Here is a 27,444-nt window from a genome sequence, read left to right on the forward strand (position 1 = left end):
TAATTCGCTATAGTTCAAGTTTGCCTGCAGCACCCCGGCAGCTGCCTCCACACTCACTGCTCAGCAAGTTGTGATGTTCCAGCTCTAGGCTAAAAGGGAATATTTAATGCTCTGGAGGAGACTTCCCGTCTCATCAGTTATGCATAGAGCTTCCTGCGCTGGGTAATTAAAGCTCTTTTGTCCATCATTTTCTACGTATCACTGCCGTTAGTCCCTTTAAAGAAAAGTTACCCTGCCAGGTTCTTTGGTTAAAGACATTTCCTCAGCTCTCCCTGCGGGGCCAGGCTGCCTTCCCGCAGCACGTGGCCGGGGAGGGATGGTGCCGTGGCAGAGTCCGGCGGCCGTGCCCGTCCCTCTCCCGCCACGGCAGCGGAGCTGTGCATCTTTACCAGAGAGACGAGGGACGCTCGGCTTGCTATTCGCAGGCAAAGTAATCCTTGAGCGGGGAAAAGAGGTGCTGGATGACGGGGACGCTCCACGATCTGCCCAGCAGCTTCTGGCGAGCCCCGCGGCCAATGCTGGAGATGTCCGTGTAGTGGAGGGGGAAGCCAAAGATCCTGCGGAGCAGAGGCACAAGAGGGTGGGGTGAGGCTTGGTGGCTGCCCCGCTACCCCGGCACCCACTGGCCGCAGCCAGGACACAGCGTCCCTCTGCCCCATCCCCACGTCCAGCCCCAGCCCGTTTTACGGTGTCGCTCGGCAGAAGCTGCTCACTGCTAACAGGCAGCACTCCCCACCGGCTCTGCGGTTTTCTTGCCCAGAGCAGCAGCAAACACATACCACTTCCCACCCGCAGCCCTGAGAGCGCTTGGCAAAGGCAACGCAGTTGTTCCTGCTCTGCCCAGAGCCAGCGGCAGACTCACCCCAGGGCAGCAGCAGGCAACGGCAGGAGAGCTCACGTCTCCTACCGCCCCGCTCCTGCGGGCGCAGGTAGCCAGACAAATCATCCTGCATGTACCTGCGCGAGCTTATCTCCCCTGTACGACTTAACCCGCTTGCGGACGGGGACCAACTGCCCAGGGCCAGCTGTGGGCTTGGGACGCGACCCATCCGGCAGAGTCAAGCCAGGAATGACGGAGCCCCGCGCTGCACCTGCTGGCCCGCGGAAATCTATACGTGGCAAGTATGTGCACATGCCTCCCGCCTGAGGAGGAGCTCACAGAGAGCTCCGAGAGCACACAGCACCAGTGCATTTACAGACACCGAGGGCAGCCAAAATCAACCACCAGCCGTGCTAAAATTTTCTGTTATGGTTCTGGAGTCCACTAAGCTGCTACGTTGCACTGATATATGCTGTACGGAAACACCAGTGCCTCTGGGTGAGCCAAAAGGTGGACAAGAGATGTTGACATACACCCCAGCAGCTGACAGGAGAGCAGCAGCCCTGAGCAGTTACTATCATCTCAGGTTTTGAGTTTTACTGAAATTAAGAGACAATTTCTCATAGCCAGGACACAGTACGGGGCTCCTGTCTTACCCAGGTGCCCTGATGTGTAGCCCATTAGCTGAGACACCAAGTGTGCCGTGCTTTCCTGAAGTACGGTAACGCATTCATCGCACCGAGGACCTCTCCTACAGCCACCACAGCTTTTCTGCCGAAACACCAGCCACCTCCACAGACCGCCTGCCTCAAAGGCTGGAGCAGAAGTGTCAAATACCGGAGCGTCGCTGCTGCAGGCAGCTGTCAGAGGGAGCAGAACCACCGCCTTCCCGAGAGCTGCAGCAGGGTCCCAGCCCACCGCCACCTCCACCAGCACACCCAGCAGCCGATGCCCCTGGGAACACACCCCAGGAGAGCTCAGATTTCCCAGATAAAAGGAGATGCTGGCAGGGTTAAGACCCCGGCACACTGGCTCCATTTTAACATTGGATTTGGAAAATAAAAGGAAAAGCAAAACAGAAGAGCCACCAATAATCTCTCAGCCGGGAATCAGCACTAGCACTGAATACTGGGGAGTAAAAACACTAAATATCTAAAGACAATATAAAATTCCTCCTCCCAGCTCTGCGTGTCAAGTCCTCATGCAGCCTCTCCGGCTTGGTCGAGGTCAATATATCACTCTCCGAGGAACCACCAAGTTGTCAGAGGTCATTGTCATAAACTCGCAGCTCCTGCCCGCTCCGGTGCATGCCAGACCAGAGCAGCTCCTTGCGGGGCTGGTCCCCTCCTGAGCCACCCAGAGAGGTAGGAAGCTTCAAGGAGTCTCCTGTGGGAAGGGCACTCTGCTCGCCAGCACGGTCAGAGCCCGGAACACCCTGAGCAGTATCGCCATCCTCGCCCGTTAGCCATTCCCAACGGGAACGGGCAGAGCCAACCCACTTTCGCCAGTGCCCTCAGTAGGTATTCTGGTAGCGCCTTCTGAGGAGCCCTGTGCCCGTGCCACCCTGCTCAGGCACCTCTGCAAGCATCGCCCTGGGCGACTTCATGGAGATAGCTCTGAGTCACCGCGCTTCCGCCGTTACAACCAGATGAAAATTCAAGTGCCATTTAAACGGCATGACACGACAAAGGCTAGTAATTGCTATTTCTCTTTCAAATATCTACATGCCTCTAGCTCAGCTTTAATTAGTTTTAACTCCAACAAATACTGGCAATTTAAATATACACAAGCAAAAATATTTAAAACCAGTCTGTGTTTATTGGCTGAGGCTTTGGCTGTGCGAAAACTCCAGTTTTTGTTGCTAGAAGCATTTGGTCTGCAGGACTGCTAGTAATTGGATTTTACTCTACTTCAAGTCCTTCTGTTGTGTTTTCCCGTGAATTTGGGGTGCTACGAGGTGTGAACGAGGTTTGGAGGAGCGCAGTCATGCTTTGCTGCAGCGGCAGCCGCCTGCCATGGCATGAGCTTCCCCACGCCGCCGCACTGGGCTGGGCAGCCCCGGCCAAGGCGGCTGCTCGGGTTCGTCTCCAGCAAAGCCCTGCACGGCGCCGACCGGGGCACGGGGCTGCCATACAGCACCCCCACATCAGCCTGGGTCTTAAACAAAGGCCGGCACACGTGTGCATCCCCAAGCTAGACACACCACGCAGCATCCTGCGCAAGCCCCGTCACTCTTCCCTCCACAGGCTTCAGGTCCAGGGATGGGGACGCTGCTACACTTTTCCCACCGCCTCATCGTTGCTCATTAACAACAAGCGCATTATCATGTGCGCATCGCCGCAGGGAAACCGCGCCGTACGGGAGCTGCAGCTCTTCGACTCCCGGGACCTGGGTTTAGGGCCAAGGAGGAAAGAACCACCACACAAGCACCACGAAACAAAACAAAACTACAGCAAGAGATTCAATATGACTGCAAACGATTACCTGTCCATCCCCGGAAGGTTGCCCCAGAAATAGCGTGCTCGGTGGGCAGCCGATATCTTGATAGCATCAATCATAACCGGGTTACACTGCAGGCCACAAGAGGGGGGAAAAGTAAAAGTTAGAGGAGGTGTGTGCTGAGCCCTCTCCTGCACAGGCAGCCCTTCTCCACTGCACTGCAGGGGCTTGCAAGTTTTCAGCAAATCCTCCTAAGGCGGTAGCCCCAACAAAGCCTCGTTCCACAGCCACGTGGGCTCCCACGCCACAGCCGTGGCCAGCAGCTAATGAAAACCACAGCACGCTTCAGTGCCGATTTCTCTGCGCCAGGATCAGGACCATCAGCCTCCAATGGGGCTTTTACACACGCAGGTTCCTGCTGACCTACAGCCCCTCTTGGCTACCAGAGAGTTAAAAATCCTTTCCAGTCCCTGACCTCCCTCTCCCCAGAAATAACAGGCATTGCTCTGAACAGATGCTTTCTGCAAGGCTGGCAGAAACCTCCCCCCAGAGAACTAGTGCTCGGGGTTAACCTGCCGAAAGCCAGCGGGAATCCAGAGCCAAGACTAAAACGTTGATTCCTGGCGCATGCCTCAGGCAGGGGGTTTCCCAGCGAAAAATTATTTAATTTTTTTGTTAAGAAAAGTTATTCCAGGCCATACAAAACCACAGCCAGACCCTCACAGCCTCGGCACACCTTGCACAGCCCAGCAAGCGTCTCCTGCTGCGACGCCCTTCCCGAAGCTGGCGGCAATCCCTACCTCCAGAAACCGAGAAATGTCCCTCTTGTCGTTCACCCTCATGGCCACCACGTTCTCAAACATCCAGAAGAAGGGGCGCTCCTCTCCCGCCTTGGGACGGGCGTAGTTGAGCAGGTGGTAGAATTCAAAGAACAGCCTCCCGGTTCCTTCTACAGGGGAGAAAGCCGGAGCGGCGGGTTGGGACCAGCCATGGCGCAGGGGGGACGGGTCCGGGAGCCTTGGCTGCCCTCCCCACCGCGACTGGCACGGAGACAGCCTGCGCTTTGCAGATGCCACCCCACGGTTTGCGGCTCAGAGGCGAGCGACCACCAGCGCAGACCGGGGCTGAACCATTTCCCTGGACGTTAAGGTGGCTCCACACCCCAGGAGCACCCCGGGGGTGCCCAGCCCTGCAGAGGCAAAGCAGCCTTACCATACAGCCCCTTCCTGGCTGGACTGACAAGGGAGAGGTCGTTACAGGGGCTTCCACCGATCACCAGGTCAAAGGGACCCCACTCCTCGATCTAGAGCGAACAGACAGACCCAGTTAGGAGACGCCACGTAAGCAGGTCTCTCCTGCCCGGCAGGGCAGGGGCAAACACGTCCCAGGGCTGCTGGGGTGAGACCCACGCGGCTGTGGTGCCACGTTCCCCGGCCCTCCCACGGAAGTGCTGCTCACGTTTCTCTTGGTTATGTTCCTGACGTCGTGCACGTAGGTGATGTTGCCCTCATGCCGCATGGTGCCCACAGCAATGGGGTCTTCGCAGATCTCTGAGGCGATGTACTTCTCCACTTGGATGCCCAAGTCCTTCAGCACCAGGTACCCTGCCAAGGGACAGAGGTCTGAGGTTGCGTTGCTCTCTTTAGTCTCCCGGTCTCCTTCGTCAGCACAGAAGCTCGATGTGGCCACTCTTGCATGTCCTGGGGGGGTGCAGTCACACAGGACTTCTGGATGAGCAAACTATTTTTTTGACCTGTTCCTCCAAGCAAGTTTGCTCCCAGAAACCAGAACCCCAGAGCTGAGTAACCGAGTCAAACCAGTTGCCCTCAGGCACTTCTTCACCGGAGGCCAGGTTACCAGCACTCCCACAGCTCTTGCTTCTCAGTAAAACCAGCCACCCGAGACAGCACTTGGTGCAGCAGGAACCTCTGTGAACAAAATTCCCGTGCCCTTTCTCCATCCCTCCTTCCTCCACAGCCCTGGTCCAGCAGGAAGGGGAGCCCCTGCCCTCACCCTCTTCTGATGGGGATTCCCCTGCTCTTCATCCCCATCTCCCCACCATGCTCTCAGAGACAGGTTTGAGGCCATGAAACTGTTCATCCCTGACATCCAGTGCTGCAAGCCGGCAGGACAGTGCTCTTCCAGCGCCTCACCTGTTGCTATGCCATCAAATAAAGAGAGCACTCGAATAGGTCTCCTCTTCGCTGGTGGGACCGTTGGGTAGATTTTGGGTGCAGCCTGCAATGAAGATAGCAATGAAGCCCCAGCTCTGGGCAGTGCTGCGATGCCCTACAAGGCCAAACCTCGGCTTTACAGGCATCGCCTCCACCTTCAGGGGAGCATCTGCAGGGCCAAGAGCCCAGCACCCTCCGAGAGGCTGGATGAGCGAGACCGAGACAGAGGGGTGAGGGATTTTGAGCCATTCGCCCTGCCCTCCGCAACCCTCTCCCCCAAAGCCCGGCACGCTGGGCTCGCCTGCCCGCAGCCCTTACGTATTCCTGTCCCTTGTCGCTGGTGAAGAAGTCCTGCAGGCGGGTGTTCCAGTCCTGCCGGCGCTGCAGCACCCCGTAGCTCCTCTGGGGCTGGCACATGTAGCAGTTCCAGGGCTCCTGCTCTTTTGCCTTGGCTGATGTCCCTCGCCCCACCAGCACCTCCAGACACTCCACACAGAAGCACCTGCCCAAACCACAACACCTCGTGCCCATCACTTCCAGAAACCCCTCTGGGTCACCCCAGCCTCTTTGGAGTCTCCCTGGCCTTGCACCAGAGCCCCCATTTCGTAGGATGTTTTTCCAGGCAATACTCTGGTTTTCAGGGCTGCTACCACAAGCCGGTGGACCCAGGCACGCGTAAAGCTCCTGCCATCCTCCCCAGGGCTTATTCAGGTGCAGCCCAGCTCAATGGGCACAGAGGGGGTGTGCTGGGACGTGCCACCTGGCCGCTGGGGACCAGCACGACCCTGCTTCCCTGCGGCTCCCCAGGAGCTCCGCGGGGAGCTCAGCCGCAGGAGCAGAGACGGGGACGCGCGGGGCCCACCTGCAGCAGCTGGTGTTGCTGCAGAGCAGCAGCTCCTTCCCTTCGCAGCAGACGGTGCAGTACGACTGGTAGCCGTCTTCGTCATACATGTAGAAGAGCTCCAGGAATCTATCCTAGCGAAAGGACGGCCGGGAGGAGAGAAGGACAGAGGCTCAGGATCTGTGCTCGGAGGGTGAACAGGGAACACAGCTTCGCTCCGTCCCGGGTGCACAGCGAGAGCTCAGAGATGCACGTCCTCAGTGCTTCAAGCAGGGAGAACACACCGAGGGACAGCTCCGTGGTGGATGCAGCACGGCCAGGACCTGGCACAGCCACCACTCCTGCCCTGACAGCGCTGGCCGCAGCGGGGCTGGACTCCGCACCCCATCCCCTGGCCCCAGGCTCCCACTCAGCCCCGGCGCGGCAGCACTTACCCTGCACGTCTGGCAGAGGCCCCCCTCGAACAGCGGGTGGAAGGTGGCCGGGTTTCTCCTCCCGCAGGACAAACAGCTGTCTGTGTGACAGAGAGAGCTCCACTCACCCTGGGGGCAGCAAGCCGTGGCGAGGGGGGCAGACCCACGCCTCCGCCCCACGGCGGGCTGCAGAGGCCGGAGCCCCTCGGCTGAACGGCTGCCCCGGGAACAGCCCCCGCGGGGAGGATCTGCACAGCCGTCGCTCCCTGCAACACAAAGCGAGGCCCAGCAAGGTGCCGTCGCAGCGCCTTCCCCCTTCCTACATGGCGCAGTTAAAAAGGGACCCGCGACCTTTGCCTAGCGCTGCCGGCAAGCACCTGCGCCAGCCCCACACCGTTTCCCAAGGGAGACAGGGCAACCGATTACCTTCGAGGCTCCCACTGTTGTTCGTAACTTCGGAAACCATTTGCTCTGTAAAAATCAAAAAAAAAAAGGTATTTATCACTCCTTATGTAACAAACTTTAAACGCACTCTGCTTACAGATGCCTTGTTTCTTGCACTAAAACTGCTACAGCTTTGCTGAGCGTTGCACAGACAAGGCAGGCCATGGGCATATTAGAAATTTTGGTGCAAATCCCACGTCCTTTCGCTGCTGGCGATACCAGAGCTAGAGCCCAAAGCAGCAACACACAGATAATTTCCAAGCTGAGCAATTAAAGGAGCCCAGCTTGTGGTGCCATGTCTTGCAGCTGGGTTTGCCGGTGTGTTGCACAAGTGAGCAACACAAGACCACAAGACCTTTTGCCTTTGGAAACCGAGCTCATGGCCACCAGGAAGAGCAGAGCCCTTTCCCAGAGAGGTCTCCCAGTGCTCTTCAGGACGCCTGGCCCAGGCCCTGCCCCTTCCCAGCACCTGCTGCCGGTTACCTCGGGTCTGGTCCTCTTCCACTCGCTGCTCCTTGCTGCTGTTGCAGGGGTTGGTCTTCAGCCTCTTGGTGGGGGGGCACTGCTCGAGGGACAGCACCTCCTCCGTCCCGTTCCTCAGGGCCCCGTTCTCTGCGGGGGAAAGGCGGCTCCCTGGGCACCAGCCTCCAGCACCAGGACAGCCCCGGGGCTCCGCGGGCGTCTGCTGAGCCTGCCAGGTCCCACCCCAGCCGAAAGCAGAGCCCTTCCCCACCACCCCGGCTCCCCACGCACAGCTCGAGGCTCGGCCAGGTCACCGATTTCCAGGAGCAATGGCTCTCAGGGTGCTTTGCTCCGGCTTTTTGCAACGCTGCTGTGGGGGACCCTGGCAAGGAGCCCTGGGGCCACCGCGGGCCCGGGCCAGCACAGCCGTGGCAGAGGGCGAGCGGGCTCGGCTGGGGCCGACCGCAGCGGCCGGGCACCGGTGGCCGCTGCCCACGCCAGCTCCGTGCCCAGCTCAGGCCAGCACCTCACCTGAGGCTTTGGGCGGCCGCAGCCCCTTGAGGCCCAAGGGTTTGAAGCCGGTGAGCGCCCAGTCGATCATGGGCTTCAGCTGCTCCTCCAGGGACTCCCCGGGGGTGGCTGCAAACGTCTTCCCCGACCGGCTCCGGGCAACCTGCCGAGAGCAGGGACAGCGTGGGCCAGGGTGACCAGGGCTGGTCCCCGGCCAGGGCGCGGCCCGGCTGCAGGGTGCATGGCCCACGTGCCTGCCTGGGCCCCCTCCCCACCACGCACACGTGCACGGGGCTCGGCGGCCCCGGCACAGCGGCAGCTGCCAGATTCCCGCGCGGGGTGTGCCCTCGGCCACGCTCCCGCGCCTGCCCCCCCTGCGACGAGCCCGTCAGTCCTGCACCAGCCCCAGTCCTGCTGGCGGCAGGAACGGCCCAGCCCCAGCTCTTGCCCGGACTCTTCTCTCCAGCAAGCAGCAGGAAGCAAACAAAAGGCAGAAGAGGGGCCCGTGGGTTTGCGGCACCGTAACCCGCAGCATGATGCAGCCCCTGGGTGGGCATCAGACCCGCGGGGTGCTCGGTGACAGCCCCGACTGCGAAGGGCGTCCGGCACCAGCCCACGACAGCACGACACTGCCTTGCAACCGCGACGCTGCCGCAAGTCAGAGCCCCCGGAGGGAGCCCGGCCCCAGGGGTTTCTGGAGCAGCAGCAGTTACTCCCGATCCCCCCAGGGTAAGCCAGGGCAGAGTTTGGCCCCACGGCCGCACTTGGCAATGGCCCCGGCAGAGAAAGGAGGGTTCTCCTGCAGACATCCGCCCGCATCGCCGCAGCAGATGGGGGAAACGGTGACTCTGGGCTGTGGCAGGAGCTCCCTCCGCCGGTCGCTCTCGCGGCGTTACCCAGAACCACGCCAGATGCAGAGCAACGAGCAGGGGCAGAGCCAGGACGCCGACGCCCCAACCACGTCCCCACAGGCTGGCCGGGCGCTGCAGGCGCCCAGCTTCCCTGCTGGGACATCTCCTCCTGCCCCAGCGAAGCGCTTCCCTCGCCGGCTCAGCTGCGCCAGCCGCCCCAAGCACAGCCCGTCTCTCCCTGCATCCCGCTGCCCCCCGCAGAGCCCGGCTGCTTCACTTGGCACCTTATCCGGCCAACCCCAGCTCCGCTCCGCGGTTACCTCCAGGGCATGGTATATGGCTCGTCGGTAGGAGACCAGCTTGTTAAACGTGGAAGAATTGAAATGCTGCCTAAAGGCCATCAGTCCCACCAGCTTGTCTGCAGAAACCTGGGAGAGAGCGACAAAAGCTTACCAGCGGGCACAGGCATGCCTGGCTCCGGCCGTGTGCCCCGCGGCACCGTGGCCTCCGCGCCACAGCCCCAGCCCTGCAGCACAGCCGTTCCTAGCACGGCTCTCGCGCCGCAGCCGAGCATGCTGCGCTGCCGAGGCTTTGTCTGGACCGTGCAGCCGGGTGAGGCAGCCCGGCGTCGCTTTGCAGAGGGAGGAGGGCAGAGGCGGCAGCATCGCACTCGCGACCAGGACGGGTATTTTGCACCCTCTGCCGGCACCGCAGCTCTGCAGCACAGCCGGCGCGGCACCGGCACCGGCACCCGGCACGGTCCCTCCCTCCCTCCTGCCTGAAGCTCTGGGGGGATGCAGGATGGCTGAGGGGGCTCCGGGAGAGCAGCCCTAGAGACCAGGGCTTGGACAAAACCCTGCGAAGGGGCCAGGCAGACGTCTGCAACAAGATTTTCCCTTGCCCCGTTGCTGGATCCTGTCACCTACCTACAGCGGCCGGTCGCTAGTTACTGGCGCTAGAGCCACGCTAAACGCTGGGGTCCCTGCCCAGGGAGGCTGCGGCTGGGCACACGCGCACCCCAAGGCAGCCCCGGGAATGGGACAGAAACCTGCAGGGAAGGGATCTCAGCCTGGGTGAAGCTGGGTGCAGGCAGCGGGCTTACCTCGGAGAACTTCCCGTCTCCGAACCACTGCACCCACCGCATGCCCGAGACAGCCTGGCGCTTGGCCGTGGCTCTGTAGGAGACGACGATCGCAGGCCACCAGGAGAAACCTTTGATCTTTCCCCAGACAAGCTCCCCGATTCCAAATTCCTTCCCATCCTGAAAGCAAAAGAGAACACAGTTCAGCCAAAAGAACAAACTCCTGTGTGGGGGAACAGCCACGGGACACCCCACAGAGCTGCTGTGCCACGTGCGTCACTCGCTGCAGCGCGCATGGATCCCTGTGCCATCACCTGTAAAAGCTGCACTCCCTCCCTCGAAAAAATGGCAGAACACACCCCCGGCAGCGCTGGCTCCCAGCCCTGCACCACGCAGGAGCTCGGCACGAAGGTCTGTGCGTTGGCAGCCCCACGCCGAGCCCAGCGCCTGGCACGCACGGCGCGGTGCAGTGCGTGCTCCGTCCTGCACAGCCCTCCTGGCAGCGGCGCCCCGTGCCTGCACACTCCTGCCCGCCCTCCCGGGGTCTCTGCAAGCTCTGGGAAGCCCTTCCCTGCGCCCACACAAAGCAGCAGCTCTGGCTGTCGCAGAAGGGTCTGCGGCAGCCCCAGCGATGGGAACGGGCGAGGCAGGGGGGCAGCAGCTCTGAGGAGTGCAGGTGGACTCCCCTGATCCCCTCGCCCATCGCAGCCCGTTTGTCCGGGGGAACTTGGCTCACCGCACGCTGCTGCCAAGCCGCGAGGCACGGCGCAGGCGGGAGGCACGGCAGGGGATGCTCCGTGTCCTGCCTGGCTGCAGGGAGGACCTCGCACCGAGGTTGCTCTCTGGGCTCCCCGAGCAGACGAGGTCGCTCCTTGGCACGGGGAAGCCCCTTCACGGGGCTCACAGCTCAGCTCGCCTGGCTGCACCCCAGGGAGAGGGCACCCATCCTCCTCTGGTTCCCACAGGGGAGGGACGAAAACAGGGCAGAGCAAAAACAGAGAGAAGAGCCAGAGATTTTGGTGTGACCACGCCAAGGGCCTCCAAAAGGCAGCCTGACAGGGGCCATGCGGGCACAGTGCCGTGCCCCTCGCACAGGAGCGGTCACCTCCGCCTGCAGAGCCCTCCCTCCCAGCTTTGTTCTGCAATTAGGCACCTAATTATGCAGCAAGATGCAATTGCCCAATTCCTGCAAGTCTCGAGCCCTGCCCTGACGCCCACAGGCACTGAATCACTCCTCTCCAGCATCCCCGACAGAAACATTTTCCACACATGCAACTGCCTGTCTCGGCGGGGCAGGGCACGGCCGCCAGCCCGGCGTGTGCCGCACACGTGTCTCTGGGGGGCCCTTGGAGGCTTTGCAGCCCACGTGTGGCACGGATGGCGGCTCGGAGGTGCTGGTCCCTGCACAGCACCTGCCTGCAGCAAGGTGACCCAGAGCAGCACTGGCCCTGCTGCCCGACGGACGGGGACAGCCCGGCACCTTCGCACCCCAGACACACCGGGACGGGCAGGCAGGGAATTGGAGGCAGGAGAAGCAGCAGTGAGGTTTCCAGAGAGTCTCCTCGCCTACAGGCTTGGGACAAGCCAGGAAGGTTTGTCCTCGCCCCGCACCAGCCCAGGCGCAGCATCCTAGTGCAGGAGCAGAGTTTGGCCCCTCCGTACCTGGTACTCCAGTGCCAGCCCCGCGTCTCTACCCTCCGGCTCCTCGGCCCCCAGCTCGGCGGAGCCGTTCTGGCCCTCCTGGTTGCTGCCGCCGGAGAGCGTGCTGCTGCTCCGGGACGAGTCCTGGGAGTCCTCCTCCGTCAGGTCGATGGTGGCCATGGGGACGGACGCGGCCAGGCGCCGCCTGGAGCTCTGCGTGGCGGAGGGAGCAGAGCGTGAGCGCGGCAGGAGGGTTGGGAGAGGGGTGGAGGGGAGCAGAGACCTGTCCCACGTCACCCCCAGCCCCTCAGCCGGGGAGCAGAGCAGAGAGGGAGAGCCAGGGATGGGGGGCATGGCCAGGAAGAGAGGGGAGCGCCCAGGACTGGGGCATCTGAGGCAGAACTGCTCTGCTTTGACTTGCAAGGCACACAGAGAACAGTGATCACCCGCTCTCTTCCCTTCTCCTCTCCTCAACTCACCCCAAGGTGTTCAAAGCACCCAGTTCATAGCAGGGGCGAGCAACAGCACACGCATCCCCACCTCGCAGGGGAAACTGAGGCACGGAGAGGCTGCAGCGTGCCCGCAGCCAGCCACGCAGCCGGGGCACAGCAGAAGTGCAGGCCCCCCGGCCCCAGAGAGCCCTGGCCCCATGCAGATCCTCACCCGCAGCGGGGCTGGCAGGTCCCTGAGAGTCTCCACGCTGTTCGTTTCCTTGATCTTCATCTCGTGCCGGGTCTGCCCTGCCTGGAAGATGAGGCGGACGGGGGGCTTCTGCCTGAGGCTGCTCTCCCACCCGGCGCTGCCCCGGGGCCGCACCTGCAACCAGAGCAGAGAGGTGCCATGGCACGGCCGCCTTCCCGTGCCCGCGGCACGCGGGGACAGGGACAGGGACAGCCCGCGCTCGCTGGGGCTGGGCGCTGGTGGCACCGCAGCCCTGGGGACAAGGGCACGGGGAAGGCAAGAGGAGCAAGGGCGGCTGCGGGAAGCACCTCCGAGCGCCTTGGCGCGACCGTGCGCTTCACAGCATCTGCGCTGGGCTGCACAGCCGTGCTCAGCAGCACCCATTGCTGCAACCCCCAGCACCCTGCGCCGGGGGCAGCGCCCACCAGCTGCTGTTTAAATCGGCTTTTGTTTCCAGATGTCACGTGCGCCCTCATCTATACCCTCCTACACCCTCCCTCCTCGCAGCTACAGTCACGGCAGTGCGACCGAGAGCGGCGGGAGGCAGCAGCCGGGAGGACTGGCTGCCGGGAGAGCCGCGGGCCCCGGCAGAGCGGCCGTCCCAAGCACAGCACCCTGTCACACGCGCGTGGGCACGCTCCCTCCCACGGCCCGGCCCTGCAGAGGCGCCCGGGGCAGCTCTTCCCCTGCGGTCTCAGCAGCCACAGTTTACAAACAGTCTAACCCAGGCATGTTTCCTGCATCCGGCAAAACAGAGTTTCAAAATGAAATGAGATTTTGCAAGTGAAGAGCCCCTGAACCCAATGCGGTGGGAAAGCAGAATTTTCACCCAGTTTGGATTTATGGCTTGCTCTTCTGGAAGCTGCCTCGTCACAGGCAGATCTCCAACCTTGGGGTTTTATTTCAAAGTCAAAACAATAAAGCCAGAAGGCAAAAATGCTTCCAGACCCTGGAGGTTTGTCAACCTAGTCAACAAAAGGAGGGGGAGCAAAACTGGGATCTAGCCCCAAAACAGCTAAAAGCAGGCCACCCTGAGTGCTTCAGTCCATCCATATGGCCAAGACTTTTTAAAGAAAGTATCAGCATAATGATTAGTTGACGGCTGCAACATGTAGTGGGCATCACTGCATCACACACCACAATCTCCCGCTGCTGCTGACATAATGTAAATCAAGAATTTAAAAATGAAAGCAAATATCTTGTAAATGAATATTGCGTCTGCCATTGGACTGCTCCGCCGGCACCGTGCAAAGAGCTGCCCTGGAGCGGGACAGGCGAGGGTCCCAGACGTGGTCCCAGGCACCAGCTGCTCCCCACAAACAGCTCAGGCAGCCCCCGGGCAGCGAGGCCTTACGGCAGCCTCGGTGAGCACTTACCTCCTGCGCCCCGGCGAGAGCGAGCGGCCAGGACAGGTCCTCCTTGGAGAGGTCTCCCTTGCTGACCCTCCTGTTGTTCTTCAGCGATGGCAGCCCCAGGCCCCCGGCATCTGCGCGGGGACAAGGCAGAGCAGCCTCAGGCTCCGCGAGCCATCCTGGCCGTGCCCCCGCACGCCTCCGCCCGTGACTGCTCCGAGCAGCGCGTCGTGATTTGAAGAGACAGAAACCTCATCTTGGAGAAATGTGGCCAAGAGCAGAAGACGAGCGGTGTCCCCGAGGCTCCCCGTGGCGGTACTGCTGACACCAGCAGTCCCAAACCACCCACCTGCCCCAAAACTGGGAGGGGCTCTACTAGCAAGCATGGGGACCTTCGTATGTACCTTTTTGTTCCCGAAAGCTCAGAGGCATAAGGGAACCACACGCCCGCTATTCAGGGCTTGTCACCAGTGCGTTTAACGCAGGACCTCATGAACGCAAGAGGGATGTGGGGACCATGACCAGAGCATCCCAGGAGCCGTGATGCAGCCGGCAGCGCTCCTCGGGGAGGCGGGGGCTCCCTGCCCCCCTCCTCGCAGGGGCCTTAAACCGCCAAGGGGCAGAGCCAGCATCCCAGCGCGGCACCCTGTTTCCACAACCACTTCTGTTTCTCTGGCCTGGATGTGCCGCCAGAGAGGAGGAAGCCAGCAGAGTGGCAGAGGGACCCCGGCCATGACGCTGCAGTCCGGCCGGCGGCTGGGAGATCCCCGGCCCCGCACATCCCCGCGCATCCTGGGCGCGGCACATCCCAGGCGCGGAGCAGCAGCCTCACCTGGAGCGCTGGGCTTCCCATTCGCCTCCAGAACAAGGGTGGGTGTGTCGTTGGCAGGATCCGTGCAGTCCCCGTTGATGAGGATCAGCTCTGCCCGGCAGCCTGCCTCATCCCGGCCGTGACTCTTCTCCTTTTTCATGGTTGCCTGTGGAAGCCAGAGTGGAAAGGAAATTTAGCCATGCAGAAAGCCCCAGGGAAGGCAAAGCGGGCAGCATAAGCTCTTCAAGCCAGCCACAACTTCTCATGCCCTTAGCAGAGGGACTTGACTGGAGACACATCTGGAGTGGCACCGGGAGTTAATGGGCGCCCGGACAAAACCTCCCTACAAAAGTGGTGGCCCTGAAGCTCCAGCAAATGGGGCCCCAGATATAAGCTGCTCCTCCTCAGGGAAGCGCCAGGGCTTTTCTCCGGGGCTGCGCTGGCCCAGCCCCACCGTCCGTACACCGTGGAGCGCGCCAGGGCTCGGCGCTGCCCAGCCCAGGCTGGCTCTGCGGGAGCGGTCCCGGCCACAGCTCGCGACCCTGTCCGGAGGGGAGCTGCACTTCCCAGCCACCCCGAGAAACCAGGGACATCCCAGCCCCCAGGCACCAGCCTCGCGGTGCTCCGGCTGCCCAGCACACCCAGCACACCCAGCGGTGGGTGAGCTATTACAGCAGCAGTGGGATGAGCAGACGGCTCGCCACGGCGGGCAAAGTCCTGGCGCCAGCAGCGAGTTAAACTCCCTAAAGGGAGAAAATTCCTCCTGCCCCCACCCCAGCCTCAGCTCGCGTGCCCGGGGGCGGAGGGGCAGGGCAGGGGTCTGTGCAGCAGCGCTCTCGCGCCGCCACCCCCTGCGCCGGGGGACAGGGAAGCGAGTGCCGGCTTCGGGAGCGGGAGCTGCTGCTGCGCAGATAAAGCCCGGCCAGGCGTCCCCCCGGGAGAGGTGGGGCACACCTCGCCTGCGCCCAGGTGCTTCTGCCTTCCCTCGGGTGCCCTCCCTGGATCCTGTTTTCGGAAGTGGAAGCTCCCAGGCTCTCCCAGAGGCACCCGGGACGACGCTAACGAAGCTGCCTCATTGCTGGGCTATGGATCTGTGCTGCAACTTGCCCCTTCACCAGCACAATCATTTCGGGAGCACATAACTCGGCTCAACGAGCTAAGGAGCAAGCCCGGCTTTACCCTGTTAGGAAGCAAAAGCAAACCCCTCCCCAGCCCCAAAGAGACCCCGAGCTCCAGCCCCACCGCCCCCTCCCCAGCACTCTCATTCCGCATCGCCTCCAACTGCTTCCCTAACAATTGAGATTTCTGCTTTGAGATCATCTGTCAGCACCACCGACAAACAAAGACCAGTCAGGGTTTGACGTTTCGGATGCCAAGGGCAGCGTTAAAACCCTGGTAACATCCAAACACGAAGTAAAACAGGTGTCCGGCACCCACCTCCGCAGGCAGAGCCCCCAGGTGCACCTCCTGCCTCCCCCCACAGATACGTCTCCTCAACAAAGGGGCGAGGAGAGGAACGGCACCAGAGGCAGTCTAAAGCTGCGTAAACCCCTACAGCTGTGTGCAGAAATCCCACTGCTGTGGCACATCTGCTCCCAGACCCGGCAAACAATTCCTGGGAGCTGCCCAGACTCGCCCGGCCCGGGCGGCTGGTCCCGCACGCCGGTCCCGGATGCTTCGGCTGCAGCAATACACCCCGGTGCAGCACCGCCAGGTCAGCTCCTCCCGGGTCTGTTCACCTCCCCAGCCTGCGGTGCTGCAGAATGACAGCAATCATAGTCAGCAGTGCTGCTGCCACAAAAAACAGTGAATCTCACCAAAAAATAGTGAATCTCACTTGGGAATCCATACAGCAAGGTGTGAGAGGATACACTGCTCTCCCAGCGTGAGGGTGACGCAGAGGACAGGCTGGGGACAGGGAAATGGGGAACTGTGAGGCTGTTAAGATCTAGGGAGGACAAGAGCAGGCACGGTCACCTCCCAGCTCTCAAAACATCTGCACCCTCAGAACGCCACCGGGACCTCCAGAGGACCATTGCATTCGGTGCTTTGTCAGGAGCCTGTTGGGGAGCCTCAGACGGGAGCCTGAGCCCAGGAGGTTCAAACTTGCACCTCGAAATGGCTTTTCCTTTAGCCTTGCCAGCTGCTCTGCCAGACACGCAGCCAGGGCTGAGCTCCCCACGTGCCAAGCTCAGCTTTGCCGCGTGCTCAGGGAGCTCCGGCATCATCTTTGTTCCAATTACAAAGTGGGGAAAAAAGTTACCACTTTGGAAGCAATCATTTCCTTGCAGAGCGGGAGACCTCCACACCAGGGCTCTGCGCACCCGCGGGACCCGGCTGCAGGCGTTTCAGCTCATCGGGTGCAGGCAGGGCCAGCAGCGGACATGCAGGAGCCAGCAGTGCACACACAGGAGCACACGCACCGCTTGCTCCATGCGCTTCTCCAGCTGCACCCACCGAGATCACGCGAGGACATCCCGTCACCATCCTCTGATAAGCAAGTGGGAAAGGGAACATCACACCATGACCCAAACCGCAAGCTAGTTAAAGTCTTGCTTTCCAAAACCTACACCTAGGCCGTGGGACTACAGCACCCCTCCCTGCTCCTTTTGCTGCTGCCTTCTGCACCAAGCAATGAAGTTGCACGCCCGAGACCGTCCGGCCCGCCGCTCCAGCGACCACCGAGGATCTCCCACGGGAGCCACCGTCCTTGCAAGCCTCACCACCTCCTGCTCGGGAGGAAGGCTCAGCTCTTTGTCCTCGCCTCCCCTCGCAGAAACACACACCAACATGTGCACACAGGGCATTACGAAAATAATAAGAAACAGAGCACTCCCCTCACATGTTCTGTCTCACGGGAGGAGGAGAAAAACAGCACCGCAGTGTTTGCATTGCTTAATGCACTGCAAACATACAGCCATGCGCTGCAGCAGCCGTACGCTTCGTACAAGAAGCCACGAAGAATAAAGCAGCGCAGAATTCCGGCTCCGATGCTCGGAGCTCCCCAAGAGCCTGGCGCGAGCGGCAGCCCCAACACTGCCTGGTGACCAGGACCCTGCAGCGATACCCCACCGAGACAATGAACTCGCCGCCTCTGGATCCCGCCCTGGTTTTGCAACACCAGTTTCTTTAAGGTTTGCCAAACTGGTTAAAGACCATGCCACAATATTAACTGCTTAGTGAGACTACCGGTCCCCGCCCGGCCGAGCTCGACGGCTGCCTGGAGCGGGCAGCACAGGCAGCCTGCGAGGCGTCCCGGCAGGGCCCTGCTGCCGCAGCCCGCTGCCCCCGGGACCAGGGCTGCTCCCCTGGCCTGGCTCGGGCTGGTTTCAGTTTTCCTTCTTGAGAAAACAGAGTGGCCCTTATCAGGTGCGTTTCCCGGTAGGAGGAGAGATTGCAGGGCAGACGGCCGGACTTTGCCTCCAGACAGGGGCACGCATATCAAAAGGCTGGAGGGAAGCGTTTTACAGGATGGCTGGGATGGCAGCCATCACCCAAGCCCTGTTTGAATAACAAAAAGAAATAAAGGACCCCAATGGCCCGGGCCCGCTCCCTCCAGCCCGGCTCCCGCCGAGGCCGCTGGGCACACAAACGGCCCTTAACTCTCCCCAAACCGGACATTTCCCTCTAATCCTGGGAAGAAAAGAGCTGCTGGCTTGGCAGTCCGGCAAGAAAGGGAGCCCATTTCGGCAGCACGCTCCCCAGGGAGGGCAGGCGCGCCCCCGGCCCGCTTCCTGCGCCCGGCCCCGCGCCGGCTCCCGCGCTCCGGCACTTCCCTCCATTTCCCCCCCGTTTCCTCCCCGGCCCCGCTCCGCTCCCCGCCGGGCCCGGCGGCCCCTCCGCGGCCACCCCCAGGCTCCAGCGCGTCGCCCGGAGCCTTTCAGCAAAGCTCGGTTGAAAGAAAAGAAACAAAAAACAAACCGGCCCCTCCTCTCCCCGTGAAGACCAGGCCTGAGAAGTCTCCTGGGCCGCCACCATCACGGCCAGCCGCTGCTCCAGCCGCTCTAGGCTCTTACCATGCTCATCGCGGCACGTCCCGCTGAGCCGAGCCACGCTGGCTCTCCCGAGCCCCTGCCCGCGGCCGGGCGCGGGGCGCGGAGATGCCGCGGGCAGGGCTGGGGGCTGCGGGGGCTCCGCGGCCGCGCAGGTGGGTCCGGCTCCGGCAGGTCCCTCCGTCCCCCGCGGTCACTGCTGCATCTGTCCCCTTGCGCGAGAGGAAATAAAGCGATGACAATGACACCTCGCTGGCCCCGTCTCCCCCCATCTGGCCCCTCGCGGGGGGCACAAGCGTCCGGCCCTCCGCAGAGCCGGCGGCCGGGACACCCTGGCCCGTTCCCCCTCATTTCATTAGGAATTAGGGAAGCGGAGTCAGAAAAAGGCAAGTCCTGCTGCAGGGGCGGGCACGTTTCGGCCCCCTCGCCCCTTCTCCCGCCCCCTTTCCGAGGGAGGCCGATGCAGCATCAGCGAGAGCCCCAGGACCCGCGCTCGCCCCGGGTTTCCCTCAGCGCGCTGCTCCCCTCTCCGCGCTCCGGGACTTGACCCACGCTGTGGCCACGCCGCAGTTCACGTCTCTCCCTCCGATGCTCCCCCTCCTCTCCCGCCACCGGGCCTCTCCCCGGGCCCGGCAGGAGGAGCAGCCGGCAGAGCTCCGCCGGGCTCCCCCGGCCGGTACCTGAGCGCGCCCCGGCCCCGGCCGCCCCTCCCCGCCGTCCCCAACCCCGGGGCGGGGGGACTTCACGCCTGAGGCGCCGGTGGGAGCCGCTGCCTGCGAGCAGAGAAGCGCGAGATGCAATGACAGATCCCCGACCCCAGAACCGAAAACAAAGGTGTTCACCCCGGCAGCGCTGCCGCCGCACCCGGGCTGCCGGGAAGCCTCCCGGCCCCTGCCTGCGGGCGGCGCTGCCCGCGGCCCGCCGAGCCACGGGCAGGGCGACCCCGGCCCTCCCCAAACCCGCCCCGCCCCGCAGCCATCACTTGCCGTTCCACCGACGGGAACCCCAGCCCCCGCGGATCTGCCGTGCTCCCGCCGCAGCCCCGGGCCCTGCCCCGCGGCCCCGGGCCGTCCCCGGCACGGCGGAGCCGCGGGGGGTCCCCAGCACCCGGCGCGGCCCGCCGGGACAGCCCCGGACGCGCCCCCGGGATACGCGGCCGCGGCGCCTCCGCGGGAAACTCCGAAAGTCGCGACGGGAGCCGGCGGGGCGCGGGGGGAGCCCAGATCGGGGCTGCGGACTCCCCCCGAGTCCGCCTCGGGGCGAGCGCCGGCAACAAGTGGCGGCGGGGCCCGCTTCGCCCTCCGCCCGCTGCCCCGAGCCCCGGGGCGGAGCGCCGCCAGTCCCCGGGAACCGGGCACGGGGCCGCCCGATCGGCCGGGCCCGGGGGCGCTCCCGCCGCAGCCGCCGGGGCGCCCGGTGCCGCGTCCCCGCCCGCCCCATTGTCCCCCGCCGCCGCCGCGCACAACAAAGCCGCCCACGAGGATGCGCCGCGGCTCCGGCCGGGGCGGCCCCGGCCCCCTCGGTGCCTCCTGTGCCCCGGTGCCCCCGGCCCCGCGCTCACCTGCGCCGCGGCGGGACGCTCCGTCCAGCGGGGCCGCGCCGCCGCTCGCCGCCGCCCGCGCCCCGGCCGGGCCCCGACAGCCCCGCGCTCCGGTTACATGGCGCTTTAACCCTGCCCGTGCTGGGCAGCCCCTCCTCCTCCGCCGCCGCCGCCGCCGCCGCCCCACGCCCGCCGCGCCGCACGGGGGGGAGGGGAGCGCGAGGCCCGCACCGCACCCACGCCCCCCCGACCCGCACCCCCTGGAGACCTGCATTCCCCCAGGGCCCGCACCCCCCGGGGCTCCGCGCCCCTCTACCCCCCCGAGCTCCGCGGCGCCCGGGACTCCGCGGCGCACAGTGCCCCGCACCCCCTCGGTGCCCCGTACGCTCCCTCGGGCCTCAGCATCCCCCGGGGGCTCGGCATCCCCCCCGGGCTCAGCATCCCCCGGGGGCTCGGCATCCCCCCCGGGCTCAGCATCCCCCGGGGGCTCGGCATCCCCCGGGCTCAGCATCCCCCCGGGGCTCAGCATTCCTCTCTGGGGGTTCCCCAGCCCCCCCGATGATCCTCCCGGGGCTCCCCATCGCCTGGTACCCGCCGGCGCCCCGGTGTCGCCCCCAGTGCCCAGCATCCCCCTGGGGCTCAGCCCCCCCCCCGGGGCTCAGCATCCCCCCGGGCTCAGCATCCCCCCAGGGCACGCCCCTCGGAGCCCCCCGCAGCTCAGCCGCCGCGGCAGAGGAGCCCCCCCGGGGGAAAAGGGGCACCCCAGGGCCGGGCAGAGCCCTGGCCCCGCCGAGCCACCCCTCTGCCCACCAGCTTTCCATCAGCGCTCTACCCCTCACAGCGCGGCGTGGGCAGAAAAAGCCTCACAAGTGTTTTTCGGGTGTTTTCTGCTTGTTTGCTCTTTCCCTTTGCGGTGCAGAGGCAAGATGCTTGCGAGGGCTGTGCTGGGGGCGAGGAAAACAGCCTGCACCTCTCCTGCCCCAGACAAAGCATCCAGAGTCCACGTGGGGTATAATCTCTGCTCACTTGCTATTACTTCTAGATCCAGCAGAAAACCATGTAACAGTAAGAAGGAGGAATATGATTATCCTGGTGTGATAGAAATAAGCTTTCAAGGCCAGGAGGAAAAACGAGGGAGTTAGCCAAAGTATCCGAACCCTGTGGGAAGTGCCTGGCCCAGCCCAAGGCCTGTACAGCAGGTTCCCCCAGACCATCCCTCCATCCCTGCAAAACACCGGCATGAAAAATGTGGCTGCACGTGCAAAAAAAATCCCTGCAAGTGAACAAGAGGAGCCGAAAAATCTGGTGTGGATAAGCCTTCGGGAACACTGGAGATTACAATTCAAATAAACACAGACCACATAAACATAAAGCTAATTTGCAACTCTGTAGAGTAGATTAAAACCAAGCAAATGGATTTTACTCCAGCTTGTTTTTTCAAATTTGGGAAAGCAAAATGCTTTTGCGGGTTGTGCTCATGAGAGTTTCTAGGGCACGGTTGGGGTGGAATTAGCCCTGGCTTCAAGCATCCACGGGCTCCTCTCCCTTTCCACGGAAACCTTCCTGCCTCTGTTGGCCTCGCTGACCTGCCATCAATCTCCCACCCGGCTGAAACGCCCTCTTTCTCTCTCTTCCCTCAGTTATCATTTACTTCAGGAGAGCACGTCTGTGCATACTGTTTGTGGAAAAGGCCTGGTACCAAACAAAGTGGCTCCGGGCAGATTACGAGCCGAACTTGGACCCTTTTCCCTGTCTCTGCTACACACAACCACAGAGAGATGCTGCGCGTTTATTTCTTAACAGTCAAGAGAGTTTGCATGTCATCTCACAGGAAAAAACAGTGCCTTTAAAGAGAGTTTTATATTTAGGCTCCTGCCAAATGTTTCTGGTACCCTGCGCCAGGCTCCCAGCCGTTCCTGCTGAACAAGGGCTCGCAGCCGGCAGCCTCTGCCGGGCAGGATGCAGAGCAACCCCGCCGCCGCTCCCCGCCAGCCCTGGGGCTCTCCAGCACGGCCGAGCGGTGGGACACAGCCCTGGGGCCAAGCTCCTCCGCTCCATCATTGGAGCAGTGTGAGAAGCCGGGAAGCGTGGCCGGGGCTCACATGAGCAGGGAGCAGCGGCTGGGGAGAGGCAGGGGGTCCCTCCCCTGGGACCCACTCGGCACACTGTGCCACAGCCCTCCCCGTGACAGAGTGACTCCCATCGGCAGCACAGCCGGACTGCCCAACGCTTCTGCAAAAAATTCCAGCAAAAAGAGCCTTTTTCACACCTGGCTGGCCTCCCTCGGCCAGCATCTCAAATCCATGGAGCCGGTGACCGGCCAGCTGAGAGTGCCGCTCTCTGTCACCGTCACAACAGTGGGGACTGCCAACATCACTGACATTAGAAGTGACTTCTCATCCTCATCTTGTGCTGTGAATGCTTCCCAGTGACCGTGCCAGCCTTCCCACACATAATTCATCACTCCTGACCCCGAATCCTCCTCCTCACAAAGGCTGCGCAGTCGTTGCCTTCTCTGCGCTGTCTGGGGTTACGGCACCAGGCCCAGCTCCTCTCTGTCCTCCCTATTCTCCCACTTCCAATTTCTTCCTAAAATTCTCCTTTGCCACCCTGGCCAGGCAAAGCAACACCATTCCCTCCCCAGAGCTCTGCTCTGGCTCTCATCACCTGCTGTCTCTTGCTTGGCACCTGAGTGTTTGAGTCAGGACCGGCTCCGTGTTTCATAAGCAGCGTGCCTGGAGATCCCAGACAAACCAAGCAATTGAGAAAATCCGTGTCATTACCTACAGCAGCGCAACCTTGTCATCTCTGGGTCTGGGGGTCCCAGAGTTCCAGGCCCCAGTAATGGCGAAGTGTTTGTTTAGTCCTCTAGCAGGTAGGGAGAAGCACCAGCACCATTAAATCACCTCAGACAGTTGTGAACTCTTCCAGCGACCCTGAGGCTGGGAGCAGGAGGAACTTTTCCTTTCGCTGAAGCCGGCGGCATCGCTCCTGCTGAGTTCGGGCTTTGGGGTTCCCCGTGTCGGTGTACGCACAGCGCACAGCATGGCGGCTCTTTCCCAGCCCGCAGTAACAATCATTTTCACTCCTGGCATTCTTCACTGCAAGACCCCATCGCAGCACGTCCGACGGGATGTGTCCTCCTCCACGAGTGGCTCCGTGGCCCGAGCCCTTGCCCCAGCCTCGCGCTGGCGGCCCGCCTCTCCACCAGCTCCGCTCCATCGCAGCTCCCAGTGGCCATCCACTCCTCACCACCGCTCCCCGGAGGAGCTCTCGAGGCCCTGGCATCTCTCCTGAGCCCAGGGCAGGGCTGTGCTACCCAGCAGGGCAGCGGGAGGGCTCTGGCTGCTGAGAGCAGGATCTGTCCCCACTGTGGGAAAGCCTCATCCTGCTGCCACATGTGGGAATACAGCCTCCAGCCTCCCCTACAGCTGGGCTGGCTTTTCCCATCTGGGGGGAATCGCTGTTTACACCGAGATAGGAAGTGTTATCCCTCCTACATGAAGTTTCTAGCCCTTTCTGTGGGCTGGCCAGGACCACATGAGACAACCCTCTAATAAAAATAAGGTTAAAAATAAATGTCATCCGTGTAACCAGAACATCTAGAAAGTCTGCAGCTACCAGCGTGTGAACTTCAAATGCAGAGGCACACAAAGAAAAATCTTCAATGCCTCTCTAACAAAGCTGGCCACAGAATCCTCTTTTTCCTAGAAAACAGGATACGCCTGCTACAGACTAATCTGAAGTGACGAGGCCTCCCCAAACCGCCCTCCTAGGCATATATACTTTTATCGGGAGGAACGCTGCTCCCGGGGGTGGCCGCCCGCAGAGCCCCCTCCATGCCGGGTCCAGAGCCGCTCCTTCCCTCCCGGGGAAGGGATTCCCCCCTCTGCTGACGGGCAGGGGAGCCCGGGCAGAGGAAGGGTTTTGCCTGCGGTCACAAGGCAGGAGCGTACCAGAGCCCAGCAGTCGTGCTTCCAGCCCTGCCACAACCTCCGCACGCAACGCCTGCAATGATTGACTCCTGCGGTAACGCTTGCCTGGGAGCAGACGGTGCAGAGTGCGGTGGGAGAGAGGAAGGGACATTAGACTGCAGGAGAAACCGGAATCCTGGTCTCAAAGAACTCATTTGTATCAGCCTCCCCTGGGAACAGAACTAACCCCTCCAAAGTTTCGTCTGGGCAATCTCCATCACACTAGCAAGCCAGGAGGAGCTCCGGTGTCCCTCGGCCCGTGTGGCAAGATGCCGTCCCGAGCCCAGGCAGCCCGAGGGAGGCTCTGCGGATGGGCGGCACGCCATGAGCGGGTGGGCTCAGCACCAGCCAGGGTGAAAGGCGTCCGGGTTCTACCCCCGGCTTGTTCACACACTCTTACAATTCCCAGGCCTTCCTCGGGCCAGCAAGGACAGGCCATACTCCCCCACTTCGGGAAGGTGCTCCGAGGCCGACCTCGGAGTGACTGCAAAGGGCTTTGGGAGCTTTGGACAGGAAGTGGCACGGCAGAACAGGACAGTGACACCCTGGGATTTGGTTTATTGCAATAAGGAGCCTTCCCCAGGTAACACTCGCCGAGTGCTGAGGAAGGTTTTCAAGTGTGACAGGTGAAAGGAAGCTGAAAAACGCACCCGAGGTAGCGCACACGGATCCTCTGGCTCATTTTGGAGTGCACCGTTTCGAATACCCCGTTTCCCTGTGTGTGCCCCCCTTGCTTTCTGCTGCTGCTTTTACGCCAGTATTTGTGGCGAACAGAACAGGCGCGTCTCTGTAACTGGGAACTGCTGGCCTCAGCTTGTCCTGGGCTGGGATGAGTCGATCAGCGAGACGTTCTGCATGAGAATGGCCCGGCAGAGGCACCCATTGGGGCTGATGGCTGCAAGGGGACACACGGGGACCCGGCTGCCTGCACCGGGCAGGGCCAGCCCTGGGGGTCTGCCTGCGGCCCCGGGCACCGTCCAGACCCTCACCCCGCAACCTTCTCTTTTATTTGAGTAAATCCTTTCCAGGAATGAGTGCTGGCAGAACCAAGCCTGCCTGCCCGTGCCGCACCAGGCTTGGTGGCACTTGCATGCCACGCTGCAGCCGAGCCAGCATCCCAGGCGGTGGGACTGCCGAATTTCCTGGTGATTGTTTCAACAGGATGTTTTGAGCACGTACCTCAACTTAAACTCTTCTTCTGGGATCCTGTCACTCAAGTCTCCCCAAGAATTGGGTTTGCTGCCTGGGAAATGGTTTAACAGCGTTGGCTTCTCCCTCCTGCCGTACCTCCTGCGTGCTCACACAAGCACACGCGTGCGCTGAGATCGTGTTTAAGCAGTTCCTAAAGCATCGCCCTAGACAGACGCCGGGAAGTAAGGATCAGTCACAGGCTGCTCCTGCACAGCTAATCCTGGCATACAAACCAGACAGAAAAATTCCCTTTTTCTTTCCGTCAGTTTTTCGGCCACACAGCACAGGTGAATGAATTTTGGTGGTTATGAAAGTGTGCAATTATTAATTGCAATTATTAGTTTGCACTTAGGAAAATGTACATAAGGCTGTATGCAACATTTTAAGGCCAGGAATATCGTGTCCACACACACTGGCATCCCATGCTACCCAGTCCATACCGCTCCCTGACTGAGTTTTAGTTAAGATTAACTATTTTTTAGAGACAAGCATGTCATGTGGTTTTAAACATGCCAATGTGGCCAGTTCACCACAGAACCTGATCCATTGTTCCCATGTGAAAAATCTGCACCTGAAGCGTCTGAAATATTTGGGGTCAAATCCTGCAAGCACCCTCACATGCAATTTTTTCAGCTCGACAATCCTGTTCAGTCGAGGCACACCGTTCCACCCCGTGTATATGGAACAGAAAATCTCACAGCTGGGCTAGGCAGTAGAGGGAGAAGGAAAGGAAGGGTGAATGCTATTTCCAGCCAGACCACCAGTAAATATCTCTTAACTCCTCATCATTAGTGGTACTTTGCTGCTTAACTCCTTGTTTATGAACCACTACTGGGATATCTTCACAATGAAAGGCGCTATAAAATTTCCTACACTCTCATTTGCAATTGAAAGTGTCAGTAATAAAACAGAAGCCTTGTGGGCTGCCGCAGTTTTACCTTCCACAAAGGCTTTTATACACTGTCCGTCCGCCCAGGCAGCCAGTGAACACCTTCCCAGATAAAATGGGTCAGACACATTCACACTGATAGTGAAATAACTGCCGGAGAGCTTATTTTCCTGCTCTTGGGAAGCTGCGAAATAGCAGCTTAAGGCAAGGGAGTCTTTAAGCATGCGATCGGCTCCATTGTCCTCTGCGGGAATCCATCCAGTTTTCTGGATCAAGGCCTCCCTCCCGGGCACAAACAGAAACGAGACCCTGTAACAGCAGCCGAGAAGGTGGTTTTAGAACTAACCTGCCCTCCTACACCTCTCTGAATCAAGACGACCTCCTGTTTATGGGTTATGGTGAGAATCGGGCTAAAATCTCCCTGTGAAACCCTGACCCCTTTGACATCTAGACACTTTCTGTCCGCGCTGAGCTGCCTCTTCACCTTCCTTACCCGAGAGCCGTCCGTCCCTCGGCGCCCGGCCGCGGGCAGTGAGCCGCTCGGCGCCGGGCCACCCGTCACCCTGAGCCTGGGCCAGGCTCCGCAGCGGGCAGCGCTGGGGTGGCAGCCGGAGGGGGAAAATCACGCCCCAGTTTCGGGTCTTAAATGGCATTTTCAGGAGAAAAAACCACATTCACCCTACAAACAATGTTTTTTGAACAATTTATTTGAGGTTTTTGTACAGAAAAACTTGCAGTGTTCATCTGTCAGCCAGACCTCCACCCTGCAGGTGAGGTTTAAGCCTCCGCACACTGTGGGTACCCACTGCCCTCTCCCTTGTTGCCTGTAGTTTGGGCTCCACACGTACCGGCCATCAGATGTGTTGCTTGCCACGGAAGTGACCAAGTGCATAAAATTAAACACGTGGCTAAACGTCTCTAGGATGGAGATCTTAGCGGAGTGAAGAGTAAACATTTATTGCCACAAACACAGAGACATGTACTGCAGCTCTAATCTGGGGGTTCTACCGACTAGTTTTGGGTAGGAAAGCAAGAGGCTGTCCCAAACCTTCCCATCAAAAGTCACTGTTCTACGAGACTGGTAATGGCGCACGAAGGTGCGCAGGCAGGTGAATCCCGCCACGCTCCCCCCGCCTGTGCAAGTACAGACCGCGTGGCCCGGGGCCTGTGGCACAGCACTGCTGTGAGCCCCGGGCTGGGCGACCGGGCCCGCTGGCCACCCATCCCGCCAGCCACCGGCCCCGCCAGCCAGCCGCCCAGTGCCACCGGCAGCTCCCCCGGCATGGCGGCGGGCGAAGGGGCCGCCTCGGGGTGCACCACGGGCCGGCCCGGGCCGAG

At 61.6% G+C, this 27,444-nt stretch overlaps 2 protein-coding genes across 2 annotated transcripts in view; both read right to left on the bottom strand.

Annotated features, from left to right (window-relative positions):
- MAPRE1 (microtubule associated protein RP/EB family member 1) overlaps positions 1–27,444 on the bottom strand; it is a gene marked incomplete at its 3' end in the record, with an annotated part of 218,294 nt that overhangs the window by 10,228 nt on the left and 180,622 nt on the right. The gene's annotated exons all lie outside the window — the stretch shown is intronic.
- On the bottom strand, positions 416–27,390 carry DNMT3B (DNA methyltransferase 3 beta; the record flags this gene model as incomplete). The annotated part of the gene is made up of 20 exons (XM_082007131.1): positions 416–557; positions 3,305–3,390; positions 4,060–4,208; positions 4,472–4,562; positions 4,718–4,863; positions 5,413–5,497; positions 5,752–5,935; positions 6,296–6,408; positions 6,709–6,788; positions 7,114–7,158; positions 7,615–7,743; positions 8,125–8,266; positions 9,275–9,382; positions 10,057–10,215; positions 11,698–11,889; positions 12,340–12,492; positions 13,734–13,843; positions 14,542–14,686; positions 18,442–18,591; positions 27,253–27,390. 20 exons carry the CDS (start codon positions 27,388–27,390, stop codon positions 416–418), a joined length of 2,547 nt encoding a protein of 848 aa, XP_081863257.1.

This window comes from Phaethon aethereus (genome assembly GCF_964289735.1).
Source record: "Phaethon aethereus genome assembly, chromosome: 16".
NCBI lineage: Eukaryota > Metazoa > Chordata > Aves > Phaethontiformes > Phaethontidae > Phaethon > Phaethon aethereus.